Raw genomic sequence first — 15338 nt, forward strand, 5'->3', positions numbered from 1 at the left:
TCTAACTCCACGTCTTTGCATGTGTCATTGTAATACTTTGTCTTCTCAAGCTACTCTTTGAAATCTTCTGTTCAGCTCTTTTACTTCCTCATTTCTTCCATTTACTTTAGCTACTCTACATTCAAGAGCAAGTTTCAGAGTTTCTTCTGACATCAGTTTTGGCCTTTTCTTTCTTTCCTATCTTTTTAATGACCTTTTGCTTTTTTTCATGTGTGATGTCCTTGATGTCATCCTACAACTTGTCTTGTCTTTGGTCATTAGTGTTCAACATGACAAATGATAAGCCTCCATTTTTGGAAAACATTTTAAACACAGTTTGTAGTTAAGTACTCAACGTTTATTTTTCTGGCTTACAGCAACCCCTTGCAGTTAGAGATGGAAATCTGATACTGACTTTTGGAAAATATTTTTAAAATAAAAACTGGCTTTCTCTTTCCTCCTTTATCTACCCTAAAAATTTTTGGTTTTAAAAGTAGAATTTTATTAATTGCAAGGTATTCCATTGTAATTTAGTGCAATGATGAGATAAGTTATTGCTGATGGGATCTTTAGTTCATCTATTTCTGAAATCCTGTTCAATGATAGCTTCTGACCTTAGAAGCATTTTAACTTCTCAGAGCCATTTTCTTTTACTCTGCATTCCAGAATAGGGCCCTTGCTTTAATGTTTACATAATCAAAGTTATCTGTGAATTGTTTCTTATTAAACCTGAGAACTACTATTTACAGTTTTTTTTCCTTTCGGTTTCTACCTTCCCCACTAAGGCTTCAAATCCTTAAGAAGCAATGTTTAGTCCAGAGCTGAAGTTCATAGGCCTAGGAAGGGGAGGCCATTTCTGAGGAAGTCATGTTTGCCTTCAGTAATAATCCCTAAGGACCAGAGTTGTTTCCCTGATAAATTCAAGGTATTATGTGGTATAAGACCATGTCAGAGATGCAGAGTTTCTAACAATGAAGAATAATTTATCAGTAATTCCACACTAGAAATAAGCCACTTTAAACACTCAGATATATGTCCTTTCTAACTTTTGTATGTGTACACATATTTTACACAAAGGAGTCGTACCATACCCAGTGCTATTAGTTTCTGTGTTTAACAAATAATAACTACTTAGTACAAGTACCACAGAAATATAAAGTTAAAAGTGAAAGCCCTCCACAGCGTAGTTGTTAATCTTTGTATACCATCATGTTCAATAACTGCATTGTATTCCAAATATTGATTTTAACATGTCGCTTTTTACTCCATTTCAGTTATATCCTTGATGGCTTGTGGCAGTTGTTTTTTTCCTCTTCCTTAGAGGTCTATTACGGATCAAGGTCCCCTCCTAGGACCTAGGTTCAACACTGGGATTATTTAGACTGCTATGGGTTATTTACCTTAGGTAGTTCTTTTTTTTTTCCTTGTATAATTTGTGACTCTAAACCCCTCATAATTTTGGTCTCTGTGGCATATGTATGTAGCTCTTTTGGTTAATGGGATTGTAAATAATGGTAACAGTGAGTACCCCTGAAAATCAACTTGTTCTGTGTTTTGACTTGAAAACATATTTCCTGTCAGAGGTAGAAAAAACACTGTCTGACTGTCACCCGACCCTAGGGAATTCATGAAGTCATTATTAGTTTTTCGTATTGACATATAAGAGTGGCTACTTAGTATCTTAATTTTAGCTCAGAATGTAAGAGTGATTCATAAAGAAATGACTGGAATATATTATTTCAAAAGATTAGGCAGTTTTTTTTTTTAATTTTTACTAGAGGATAGGGATTATGGATGACAGAAGTTTTGTATGCTTTTTTATTTCTACATTTTAAAAATGAGCATATGTCTCATATTTATTATTAACATCCTAAAAAATATAAAGGGAAAGGAAAGAATAATCATAGTGTTATTAATATGTCAAAGTGCTATTAATATGCCTTTTGGTTCACAGAATAATGATTTGTGCTGATCTTTAGTTCCAGAAAGCTGATTCTGATCTGGATTGCATTCTGTATAGGCTGGAATATGAAATCAAGAACAATCATCCGGATTCAGCTGGCACGGTAATCTGCAAAACAAATGTCTTTTTAACTGAATATTTTATAGTAAAATTTTTTGATGGTATATCTAACAGTATTAAATGAATAGCAAACATTTATATTATTAAGTACTAAGTTTATAGGATCTTAAAATCTTATTGTTGTGTTAAAAGCTTGGTCATAGCATGCTAAAGATATTGTATCCACAGCCAGGGAAATTTGTGGGTGCTTTTTTTTTTAACCTTAAAATGAGAATCATTGAGTCCAGAGGTACAAACCACTGTGGAAGTCTCTGAAATTCTGAGAGAGAATATAAATACCTCTTTTTTAGGGCAGTAGAAAGAAGGCCTGGTAGCACAGTGGTTAAGTGCTCGGCAGCTAACAAAAGGTTGGTGGTTTGGACTGACAAGCCTCTGTAGGAGAAAGATGTGGCAGCCTGCTTCCATTAAGATTACAGCCTTGGAAACCTTGTGGGGCAGTTTTACTCTGTCCTATAGGGTCACTATGAGTCGGAATCTAGTCTGTGGGAACGGGTTTGGGTTTGGTTTTCTATGGCAGTCATTCTTGAGTTTGGGGAGAGAAGTTCTGGCATTCATCATATTCTCTGTGGAAGATGATGATATACTACTAATTTAATTGTATGATATGAACTGTGATTTCTGCTTAAAATTATGTAGTTATTCTATGTTTAGTTGATTAGCAATGTTAACTGTTAATATGCCATGAAATCATAACTACAAGTACATATGCCTATGAGGCTAAATGGAAATTATTTTTAAGGATTGTCTGTTAATATTAATTTAGCACTTAAATAATTAATGTTTATCTTTGGTAGCATTTGCCAGCAGACAAGCAATATATTTTACAGTTTAAAAAAAATTGTATGAAATTGAAAAAAGTTTTAGATTGGGTGGAAGTATGAGTCAAAGTGACATTTTATATAAAATTTGGGAAACATGAATGTTCAGTTTTTACTGTTTATTTTATAAAATGCCAGAATTCTATGAGTGTGCAGTTTGAGCTCTTTAACTGACTTGACTTGACTTTTCCTCTTCTTTCTGACTGAACAGCAACCAACCAATTCTGGCCCAGTGGTCACCTAATGGCTGGCCAGAGTACTCAACTGAGTCAGTATCTTTCAAGTACTTCGTGGAAGACTATCTCATATGGTGCTTCCACTTTTCCTCTGCCTTCTGTCTCTCATATTTGTTCTACCTACAGTCATTTTTCTCTTCTACAATTTTTTTGGTAATAGCTCTGTTGTGTGATTATACCTGTAACATTTATCCAGTAACTTCAAGAAAATCTCTTCTTTTTTCTCCTTTTGTGTATTACACTTGGGAGCAAAACCATAATCTTAATCTTTATAGATCTGTGCAACATTAGTGCTAATGATTATATGTGTATCAAGGAACAGGAAAATAAAAAACCAGTGGAAGTAACCATTAATACCTTTACATGGTGGTAGGGTGGTAAACATCCATTGAGCATTACCATATGTCAAGCACTGTAATGTGTGTTTGTGTGTCTGTGTTCTCACTCCCACGTACATACATAGAATTTTATTTAGCTACCATTTTTGATCGAGAGACTATCAGTTATTCAGCATAAAAGTCAACCTTTTTGACTAGGATATATGTAGATATAAACATAAAATAGACTACAAGTTCCTGTTACTATGTTCTCCCTTATTTGTTTCAGAAAGATAATTTTGTTATATCTTACCAGCATTTTCCCTGTTTAGTAGCACAACTAACAGCATTTTTCCTTTTGTTTCTTTCAAAAGAATTAAGTTGAGCTTTTTGCTCAAGAGTATTGACTTTTCTTTTCCCTCATCACTAGCACTTTCATTAGCAGAACATTTCTTGTGTATACTTAGGACCTTTTATCACCCACTTATGATAAATCATAGCCCTAAAATGAATTAAAGTGTTGTAGGCACAGAATTAAATAGAGTACAGCACAGTTTCCAAACACCAATAAAAGAATATAGTGGCTCCCAAGGAGCCAGTCATTCAAACAAATCAGTATTTTTCTAGGCTATGTGCGTAATAGTTTTTTCCTTTGTGGTATGGTGCTAAGTCCTGATCACAGTGTAGCCATAATTGGGACATTTAAGCTATCCTGAATCAACTGCTTCCATATCAGTCTTATTAGATCCAGTTAGTGTCACAAAAACATGTAATGTGGTTTACCGTATACTACTCTTATATTTTTTTTTAGCTCACTTGCTGTTTATTTTTTATGCTTATTTCTCCAACTCTTCCTTTTCCTAATTTTGGGAGATTATCAAGGATTAGTTCTTGCCTCATTTTTTTTCAGTATAAATTTATTGTTGGGAAATTCATTGGTCTCTGGGCACTTCACTACTGAGCTCTAGTCCAGTTACCTAAAGTCATTTATACTTACGTGATTCATTGTCACCTTACACTTGCTGTTTTCTTCTCTCACACCAATTTTCCTCCCAACTTTAATTTTTTTACCAAAGTAATTCATATATATACAATTTGAAAAGCTACGGAACTATAAAGCTTTGCTTTACAGTCTCCCACCCCCAAGGGGGCCACTGCTTTATTTCAGCTTCTTGACCTACCTCTATATTTCTAAATAATATGTTTATGTTGCTACTTTTCTTTTCTTTTTTCCTGGTTTGAAGTATCTGTTGATTTCCTGAATGCAGTCTGTTCTAATTCAAATCCCAGTTCTGCCTTTTACTACTATCATGATCTTAGGAAAGACAGTTAACCTCTTGTACTTTAGTTTCCTCATCTGTAAAGTGGAAATATTACTGTCTACAGTTTGAGAGAGGATAAAATTAATTAATACATGTAATGTGCTTGGGTAGTGCAAATGGTTTGCAATCAGGTGCTAATCTAAAGGTTAACAGTTCGAACCCACCAGCAGCTCTGTGGAATAGAGGCCTGGTGAACTGCTTTCCTAAAGATTACAGCCAAGAAAACCCTATGGAGTAGTTATACCCTGTAACACATGGTATTAGTATATACTCATGGGGATAGTATATATTATGTCCCCATGATACTGCATGTATTAGTTTGTGGCTTAAAACAACAGAAATTTATTCCCTCACAGTTCAGGAGGCTACAAATCCAAAATCAAGTTGTTGGTAAGGCCATAGTCCTTCTGAAGGCTCTGGGGAAGAATCTGTTCTGTATCCCTCTCCTAACTCCTGGACATTGCTGCATTGCTTGGCATTTCTTGCCTTGTAGAGCCATTACTCCAGCCTCTGGATTCATACTGTGTTCTCTCTGTGCCTCAATTTCCCTTTTATAAGGACATAATTCAACCCACAACAATGTGTTTAAGAATTTTATAAGTGCTTTGAAGTTTTTTGTGTTCTTTAAGAGCAAATTCAAATGCCTTTTATGATCTTCTAAATAGCCTTTAGAATTATATTTCAGAAATACTGTATGATTAATGACTGAACTATCCATCAAATGTTGTATGTCTAAAGTGGCCTTATTTGCTGTACAACCCTGCTGATTTTTTTTGTGGTTTATTTCTGTACCTAGACTATAAAGTCCTTGAGAATAGGATCTAGGTCTTATATGTCTGTCTTTCATCCCCATTTCCCATATTCTGGTGCATAGTTGCGTAGACTTTCTCGTAATTAAATACTCAGCAGTGTTGATTAAACAGATGATAGAATATGCTGTGTATATTTATATCTTAAAAGATTTACTTTTCCTTTCACGAGCTAATATATATTAACTTTTTTTCTATTGTAGAAAAATCCAGTTACACTCTTGAAGGAACTGTCAGCAATAAAGTCTCGATATCAGACTTTGCATACACGCTTTAAACCAATTGCTGTTGAACAGAAAAAGACTAAGGACCACATTTGTGTTACTTTGAATAAGACTATGACCATGATACAAGAACTACGAAAGCTAATTGAGCTGGAGGTAAAGTTTTCATTTTTTTAAATATATGTATATTTTTTTACCATTTCTTTTCTATTTATTTATTGTTCTTTAGGTGAAAGATTACAAAGCAAATTAGTTTCTCATTCAAAAATTTATGCACAGATTGTTTTGTGACATTGATTACAATCCTTGCAATGTGTCAGAACTCTCCCTCTTTACCTCAGTTTACCCGTGTCTGTTCGTCTGGTTTTCCTGTCCCTTCCTGTCATCTTGTCTTTGCTCTTGGGCAGGTGTAGTCCATTTGGTCTCATACACTTGATTGAACTAAGAAGTGTGTTCCTCACATGTGTTATTATTTGTTTTATAGGGCTGTCTAATCTTTGGCTGAAAGGTAGATTTCTGGAGTGGTTTCAGTTCTGAGTTAGCAAGGTGTCTGGGGGATATAGTCTCGGTTCCTCCAGTCTCTGTCAAACCAGTAAGTCTGGTCTTTCTTTGTGACTTTGAATTTTGTTCTACATTTTTTCTCCTGCTCTGTCTGGGACCATCTATTGTGATCCCTGTCAGAGGGGTCAGTAGTGGTAGCCAGGTACCATCTAGTTCTCCTGGGCTCGGGCTGGTGGAGGCTATGGTTCCTGTGGTCCATCCATCCTTTGGAGTGATATTTTCTTGTGTCTTTGGTTTTCTTTAGTCTCTTTTGCTTTGGAGGTGATGGGATCAATAGATGTGTCTTAGATGGCCACTCACAAGCTTTATAAGACCTCAGACGCTACTCAATAAAGTGGGATGTAGAACATTTTCTTTATGAGATATGTTAAGCCAATTGATCTGGATGTCCCCTAAGACCATGGTCCCCAGCCCTCAGTCCCAGTAACTTGGTCCTTTAAGGTGTCTCAATATGTAGGAAGCTTCCATGACTTTGCCTTGGTCAAGTTGTGCTGACTTCCCCTATATTGTATGTTGTCTTTCCCTTCACCAAAGTTAACGCCTGTCTACTATTTAGTTAGTGATTTATATTATTTTTTTTTTTGTTGTGGTTGAGAATATATACAACAGAACATACACCAATTCAACAATTTCTACATGTACAATTCAGTGACATTGATTACATTCTTCAAGTTGTGCAACCATTTTCACCCTCCCTTTCAGAGTTGTTCCTCCTCCATTAACAAACTCACTGCCCCCTAAGTTTCCTATCTAATCTTTCAAGTTGCTGTTGTCAGTTTGATCGCATATAGATAGATCTTAGAAGAGCATACTACTCTAGGCAGACATCTTTTACTAGTTTAGCTAATCTATGATTTGGTTTTAAGAAGACTTCAAAGGATATTTTTGGTTTAAGTTTTAAAGACTATCTCAGGGCAATAGTTCTGGGAATTCATCCAGCCTCAGTGGCTCCAGAAAATCTGGATTCCGTAAGAATTTATAATTCTATTCTGTATTTTTCTCCTTTTGATCAGAGTCTTCTATAGAACCTTAGATCAAAATATTCAGTAATGGTAGCTGGGCACCCTCCAGTTCTTCTGGTCTCATGGCAAAGGGGCAGTTGTTCATGTAGACAATTAGCCATCTATTCCATTTTCTCCTCCTATTCCTGATTCTCCTTCTTCCTCTGTTGCTCCAGGTGAATAGAGACCGATTGTTGTACCTTGGATGGGCTCTTGCAGGCTTTTAAAGCCCCAGGTACTACGCAGTGAACGAGGAGGTAGAACAGAGACACTAAACAGAGGCCAATTAATTGGAACGTCCCATGAAACCATGACCCTTAAGCCTCCCAATGAAGGAATGAAATCCCATGAGGTATTTGGTTGTACCTAAGCAGCCTCAGCAGCTACTCTTTTTTTTTTTTTTTTGGTTGTTATTATAAATACATCTATCACACAACTTTTGCCAGTTCGACTTTTTACAGGTTTACAACTTACTGAAAGCAAATACATTAATCACCTGTGTAACTCTACCCTTAATCAGTGTGATTTTTCCAGTACTTAAACTGAAACTAAGCGCTGCATAAACAAACACCCCTCTGTTCCCTCTACCTCTAGCCCTAGTAACCACTAATAAACTTTGGTCTCTATATATTTGCTTGTTCTTGTCTTTTTATATAAGTGAGGTCATACGATATTTGTCTTTTTGTGATTGACTTATTTCATTCAAGACTTCGTTTATCAAGACTTCATTTCTTCCTGGCTGAGTAGCATTCCATTGTTTGTATCTGCCACATTTTGTCTATTCATCCATTGATGGGCATTTAGGTTGTTTCTACCTTTTGGCTATTGTGAATAGTGGTGCAATGAATATTGGTGTATAAGCATCTGTGCAAGTCTCTGCTTTCAAATCTCTTGGGTATATACTTAGGAGTGGAATTGCTGGGTTGTATTGTACTTCTGTTTTTACTTATCTGAAGAACTGCCCTACTGTTTTTTGCAACGGCTGTACCGTTTTGCATTCCCACTAGCAATGGATAAAGGTTCCAATTGTGGATAATACTTTTAGTTGATATGTTGGATTTGCATAGTTTTCATTCTGAGTGTTGCTCTGAAAGATAAACGCTCAGTAATTTGCATTTTGAAATTTTACAGTCAATTTGCTGAATTGACAGATAGAAATGAGAGTTTCTTATGTGTTCCTAGAGCACTTTATACCTTTATCATAGCACATAACTTACACGTTCAGCCTAGAGTTAGAATTACCTGGCTGTATTTTACTACCTTATTAGACTGTAAGCTGTAAAGTTAGAGTACGGGACTGGGGGATTAATACCGGTAGTCCACCAGAAGGTACAGTGACTTATACTAAAGTGGCCTTAAGTGATGACTCATTGAGTTGAATCACTTAGTGCATTTCCGTTTTCATTCTTACGAGGGGGGCATTCCTGGAAATAGGCCTTAAATCAGTAAATTTTATGCACTATGACATTTCAGTGAAGGAGATTTTGGGGGAGGGGTAGACAGAGGAAGGAGGAAGACTGCTTACTTTGAGGTACTGCCATTCCTGGTCCGGATAATTAGCCATTTCTTTCTGATTGTGCCTAGTATATTCCAGGCACTTCGTTTCTGTGCAGAAGAATTTTGTGTGCTTTTTTTCACAAACTACACCCCCATTGTATCAGTTCATGTCATCACTCACTCATGCAACAAGTCTGAGTCTTCTGTCTTCCCTTTTTCTTACTTCCCTCATCCAGTCTCCAGCTAAGTCCTGTCAGTTCTACCTCAACAATCTTTCACATCTCTTTCCTCCTCACCTTGGTAATTTTAATAGCCTCTCAGCTTCTCTTCTCACCCCCCAGCCTACTTTATACACAATATTAGAGTCATCTTACAGAAACGTAACTCTGACCATGTATCCATATTATTTATGTGTTCTGTCTCCCCTACTATACCGTAAGCTCCTTATGGGTAGTATCTGTGCCTGAGTCATTATTATATGTCCCATAGCACCTATCAATAAATATTTCTTGAGTGAACAAAAAAACGAGAAAAGAAATGAGACTTTCTTGATTCCCTAAAGCATAGTAGCTGATACTCTTTTCTCCTCTTACTTTAAGGCAAGCATGTGGTCTTGACATGGTTAATGAAGAGGTGTGCTGTCTTGGATTATGTAACCATGTCTATAACCAAACAGCTCTATGAGCCTAGAGTTCAAAAGACATTCAAGGTAGATAGACTTTGTAAAGGAATATCAAGTATAAAAAGGTGTACATCAGTCACAGGGACAGACCTGTGAGAATAGTTAGGAAAGCCGAAGGCCAGATTGAGCTGAGGCCTCCGAAATTTTCTAAAATAACCAAAAGGTCCTTTAAAGTTATTTTGGGAGCATGAAGAACAAGAGAGGGATGAATGTGCTTAGGGCAAATAGTGCTTTGTTTATAGACAAGAGAAAGTAAACAGAAAGTAAAACTGTTTGGGTATTATCTTGTAACGATCTTTATTAATGAGAGTGGTTTTCCATGTGGAAGGGTAGGAACATGTATTTTGAGAAGCACTGAATTGATAATATTAAATAATAAATAAGGCAGTGAGAACAGAGAAAGAGGTGTGAGCAAGGGTATACACACAGATTTCTTCATCTTTCTTAGTTGATATGAAGACACTGATGTTTAAGTATACTTAATTACAGAAGTATATGTAATTACACAGTTCCTGAGGCTAGGAGTCCGAATTCAGAGCACCACCCCCAGGGAAAAGCTTTCTCTCTTTATTGGCTTTGGGTGAAGGTCCTTGTCATCAGTCTTCCCCTGGGTCTAGGAATTTCTCAGCATAGGGATCCTGGGTCCAAAGGACATGCTCTGCTCCACTCTTGGCTCTTCTTTCTTGGTGGTAGGAAGTCCCTCCTCTCTGCTCACTTCTCTCTCCTTTTACCTCTTGTAAGATAGGTGTGACTCAAGCGAGAGTGGTGTATCCTACCCTAATCCTCATTAACATAACCTAATCATGGCTCATTAACAATTTTTTTTTTTTTTTAAATCATGGCTCATTAACATAATGGACAAACTAAAAAAACCAAACCCATTGCTGTCAAGTTGATTCCAACTCATAGTGACCCTATAGGACAGAGCAGAACTGCCCCATAGGGTTTCTAAGGAGTGCCCGGTAGATTCAAACTGCCAAACTTTTGGTTAGCAGGCTAACTCTTAACCACTACACCACCAGGTTTCCTAACATAATGGACAATTCACTCCCAAATAGCGCCATAACCACAGGCATGGAGGCTAGGATTTACAACACATAATTACATCAGATCGCAAAATGGAGCACGACGGCACAATACTGGGAATCATGGCCTAGCCAAGTTTACATGAATTTTGGGGGAACATAATTCAATCCATGATGGGACCTAACCACCCCCCCCCCCAAAAATAACAAGAAACAGCAAAACAGAAATATAGCAAAAAATAGAAAATAAAAGCATTCAAAATTGTGTAGTATTCCATTGGAACTCCAAAACCTTTGAGTAAAGGGAAACAAAACAAAACAGTTCTACAGACTTTAGAATGGTTAACTTGACCTTAATCTCTGGAAAAATTCTTTGAAGTTTTATTGAACAGATGGCCTGAAAACTCTTGAACTGTAATTACATGCAGCAACATGGATTCATGGAGAACAAACAATTCTTGCCAGAATAATCCCATTTCCTTTTTTTAAGGGTAGAAGAGGAAAATATTTGAGTTGTAGTAAGGCACATGTCTTGGAAGAAGTATAACCAGAATGCTCCTTAGAAGCAAGGGTGGTGAGACTGCATCTTATACACTTTGGACATGTTGTCAGGAGGTATCAGTCCCTGGAGAAGGACATCATGCTTGGTAAAGTACAGGGTCAGCAGAAAAAAAGAAAGACCCTCAGTGAGATGGATGACACAGTCACTGCAACAATGGCCTTGGGCATAACAACAATTGTAAGGATGGCACAGGACTGGGCAGTGTTTCGTTCTGTGGTACATAGGGTCACTATGAGTTGGAACCAACTTGACAGCACCTAACAACAACAACAAAGGCATATGATTGTCTTTCATTTTATCCATGCAAACATTTTGGTCAAATATGGGCTTGTTTAGTAGTTGCCAAAACTGTCTGCATATCTGAATCATGTAGGTACTTGAGCTCTTCACCTAGAGCTGGGCTGTCGAATAGTCACATATGGCTATTAAAACTCCAAACCCATTGTTTTTTGGTTGATTCCAACTCACAGCGACCCTATAGCACAGAGTAGAACTGCGCCATAGAGTTCCCAAGGAGCAGCTGGTGGATTCAGACTGCTGACCTTTTGATTAGGAGCCAAGGTCTTAACCACTGTGTCACCAGGGCTCCTCACATATGGCTATATAAATTTAAAATTAAATTAAAGTTTTATAATACTTAAAATTTTTAGTTTGTAGTCACTCCTGAGGTTCACCCTTCATCCAAAGATTAGATAGGCCCATAAATCAAAACAAGACTAAAGGGGCACACCAGCCCAGGGGCAAGGACTGGAAGGCAGGAGGGGGACAGGAAAGCTGGTAATAGGGAACCCAAGACTGAGAAGGGAGGGTGTCGACACATTGTGGGGTTGTTAACCAATGTCATAAAACCATACGTGTACTAACTGTTTAATGAGAAGCTAGTTTGTTTTGTAAACCTTCATCTAAAGTACAATTAAAAAAGATTTTTTTTTTTAGTTCCTTTGGTACCAACTGGGTAGAATATTTTCAGCATCATGGAAAGTTCTCTTGGTCAGTGCTGCCCTAGAGATTCTGATTCTGTAGGTCTGAGTTGTTCCAGATTTGGCAGTCTCTTTAGAGATGACCTATATAGTTAGGCAGATTTGTAACTACTCGAGTGACTCTTCAGTTTGTGGCTCCTGTTATTTTCTCATATAAACCTTTATTTTAGCCAGCCTGTTTGTTGGTACTCTGTGAAAGTTGCTTACCACTTCCCTTCTTTCTCTGTGCTTTTGCTTCTACCTACTTTTAGTGGATATTGTTGGCTGTTTGCTTTCTCAACATCTCTTCTCCCTTGCTGCTTATCAGAGCACTGACTTCTTCAGATGCATGCTTTCTGTCACAGCCATATGCCTGAGGTGAAGCAGACTCCGTCCTCAGCTCCAAGGATGTACCTGATTGGCAAGGGGAATGGATTTTCCTTTAACCAACATTGGTTCAGGAATGGACTTGTAACCCTATGTCATGCAAGGATGGAAAGTCTGGAAGTGGGTAACTAGGGAGAGTTTCCTTACTGCTGGGAAGAGAAAGTTCTTTTTCTTCCTTTGAATGTTGTGTATAGATGTGATGCCTAGCGCTGCTAGAGCCGTTTTGCTGTCAGCTTGAGGATAAAGTCACCATCAAGGATATCAGAGCTGTAAGATGGAAAAACCAAAGCCTTACTTTGTTGAGCTGCTGAATAAACCAACTCTGAATCTCCCCTTCTTCGGAATTTACTGTGCAATGATAATAAACTTCCTTAAAGCCACTTTTAAGTTGTGTTATTACTTGCAGCTGAAAGCATCTTAATTATCCTCCAAAATTTAGCCCAAGTGTCTGCTTCTCTGGGAAAACTTCCAGACAATTTTTATTCACAATCTCTTTTTTGTTTTCATAATACTTTTACAATGTGGCACTCAAACATGATTTCTTTGGTTAACAAATTATAGTCCTTACATTGTTTCATTTCTTGGTCTTGTTTCTTCAACTTAATTGCAAGTTCCTTGAAAACTCAAACTTTGTAGTACCTTGTGTATAGATAGCCAAATGTCTGTTTTCCCCCTGCCTTTCTAAATTTGTGATCAGTACATGGTATAAGCTTATAGAAATATTTGTTGGTGTGCCAAAGTCAAAGTTAATTAAATTAATTCACCAGTCTTTAAAGGTTTCGAACTAAAGATTTTGTCATTTGTTTTTCTAGTTGTTACCACTGACTGAAGAAGAGGAAACTGCAGAAAAGCAATTAAAAGCTCACATGCCAGACTTATGAAGGCATGGATTTGGAAAGGGAACTCTAACAGAGAAGAGATCAGTTTCAGAGAAATTTAGGAAATGTCTTATTAACACTTGCTGATTAGAGGTAGGGGGCTGGTGAGGTTTGGGTGAATGACTGGATAGTGATGCCTTTCACAATAGTGGAGAATGTAAGAAGAAAGGCAGATATTATCTGAATAAAGCTCAGCCAGAAAGATGGAAGAGGAATAAATGGATTAAAAAAATATATTCCCACTTAGTCTTATAATTTTAGGCAAGAAAATCCCTTTAAACTATTTTGCATCTGTTTTCTTTTTGTATGATCGAGATGTATAATGCAGATGTCCTGGCCTATTGTAAAAGACTCTTTTATGTACTGTCAGTTAGTCAAAATGTGAGTGAGCATGCTTTCAAAATAAAAGACAAAATATTTATGTTTTATATTATGTATCATATATCTATATATATGTTTTCATTTTTTAAAATGTTGATTGCAGATGTGATTACATTATGGTGAGACTGTTAGCACCCAATACGTGTCTTATAGTCTCCCACGAAACCTAACTAATGTAATCAGCTTGCTTCTCTGTGACAGCCTCACTTTTGTTTATTCTTTTCCTGTTCCTTCTGCTTGCTAATGTTGAGCAGCATGAGCTGTTTTCAAATGCTACATTAAAATGTCCATGTTGTATTCCAATACTACCTTTGTTGTCCTTCATCCTATGTTATTGTAATATGTGAAAGCTAATAATAGATGATAAATGGCAAAGAAATTGAACTTGTCGAGGATTTCTTCTCAGATCAACAATCAGTGCTCATGAAGCAGCAGTCAAGAAATCAAACACTGTATTACGTTGGCTAAATCTGCTGCAGAAGACTCCTTTAAAGTATGACAAAGCAAAGACGTCATTCTGATGACTGAGGTGTGTCTGATGCAAGCCATGGTATTTTCTAAATTTTATTTATTTGGTTGTTGTTGAGAATATACACAGCAAAACGTACCCCAGTTCAACACTTTCCACATGTACAATTCAGTGACACTGATAATATTCTTCAAGCTGTGCAACGATTCTCACCTGCTTTTTCTGAGAGTCACTGTCCCCTAAGGTTCCCATCTAATCTTTTGAGTTGCTGTTACCAATTTGATCCCATATAGATAGTTCTTAAAAAAGGCAGATCTTTTTTACTAGTTAAGCTAAACTATTGTTAGGTTTTAAGATGACGTCAGGGGATATTTTTGTTTTACGGATTAAAGATTATCTCAGGGCAATAGTTTCAGGGGTTCATCTACCCTGCATGGCTCCAGAAAGTCTGGAGTCCATGAGAATTTGAAATTCTGTTCTGGATTTTCCCCATTTTGTTCCGGATTCTTCTATGGAGTTTTCGATCAGAATGTTCAGTAATGGTAGCTGGGCACCATGCACTTCTGGCCTCATGGCAAAGGGGCAGTTGTTCACAGAAGCAATTAGCCATATGTTCTATGTCCTCCTATTTCTGACTGTCATTTCTCTGTTGCTCCAAGTGAAGAGAGACCAATTGTGCCTTGGATGGCAGCTTGCAAGCTTTTAAGATCCCAGGCACTACCCAATAAAGGAGGAGTCAGAGCAGAAGCACTAAACATTTTCTTAGGCCAGTTAACTGGGATGTCCCATGAAACCATGACTCTAAACCTCCAAACCAAGGAACCAAATCCTATGAGGTTTTTGGCTGTACATAAGCAGCCTCAGCAGCTCCATTTTTTTTTTTTTTTTGGTCGTTGTTGTAAATACATCTATTATACAACTTTAGCCAATTCAGCTTTTTACAGGTGTCCAAGCCATGGTATTTTCAGTTGCCTCGTGTGCGCGAAAGGTGGGCAATGAAAAAGGAACACCAAAGAAGAATTGACACATTCGAATTGTGGTACTGGTGAAGAATGTCAAATATGCCATGGACTGTCAGAAAAATGAAAAAATCTGTCTTGGAGGAAGTACAGCCAGAAAGCTCCTGAGAAGTGAGGCAGGCGAGACTT

General features: G+C 37.2%; 1 protein-coding gene across 3 annotated transcripts in view; it reads left to right on the forward strand.

Annotated features, from left to right (window-relative positions):
* SKA2 (spindle and kinetochore associated complex subunit 2) overlaps positions 1 to 14029 on the forward strand; it is a 30879-nt gene extending 16850 nt beyond the window's left edge. For 2 of the 3 annotated variants that reach the window (XM_049861210.1, XM_049861211.1), the window contains 3 exons: positions 1959 to 2045; positions 5768 to 5944; positions 13275 to 14029. In XM_049861210.1, the coding sequence (XP_049717167.1) occupies positions 1959 to 2045; positions 5768 to 5944; positions 13275 to 13343 (333 nt within the window). In that variant the 3' untranslated portion in view covers positions 13344 to 14029. The other variant, XM_049861212.1, reaches the window with a different exon arrangement.
* The last annotated feature ends 1309 nt before the right edge of the window (positions 14030 to 15338 follow it).

Source organism: Elephas maximus, chromosome 19 (assembly GCF_024166365.1).
Source record: "Elephas maximus indicus isolate mEleMax1 chromosome 19, mEleMax1 primary haplotype, whole genome shotgun sequence".
Taxonomy (NCBI): Eukaryota; Metazoa; Chordata; class Mammalia; order Proboscidea; family Elephantidae; genus Elephas; species Elephas maximus.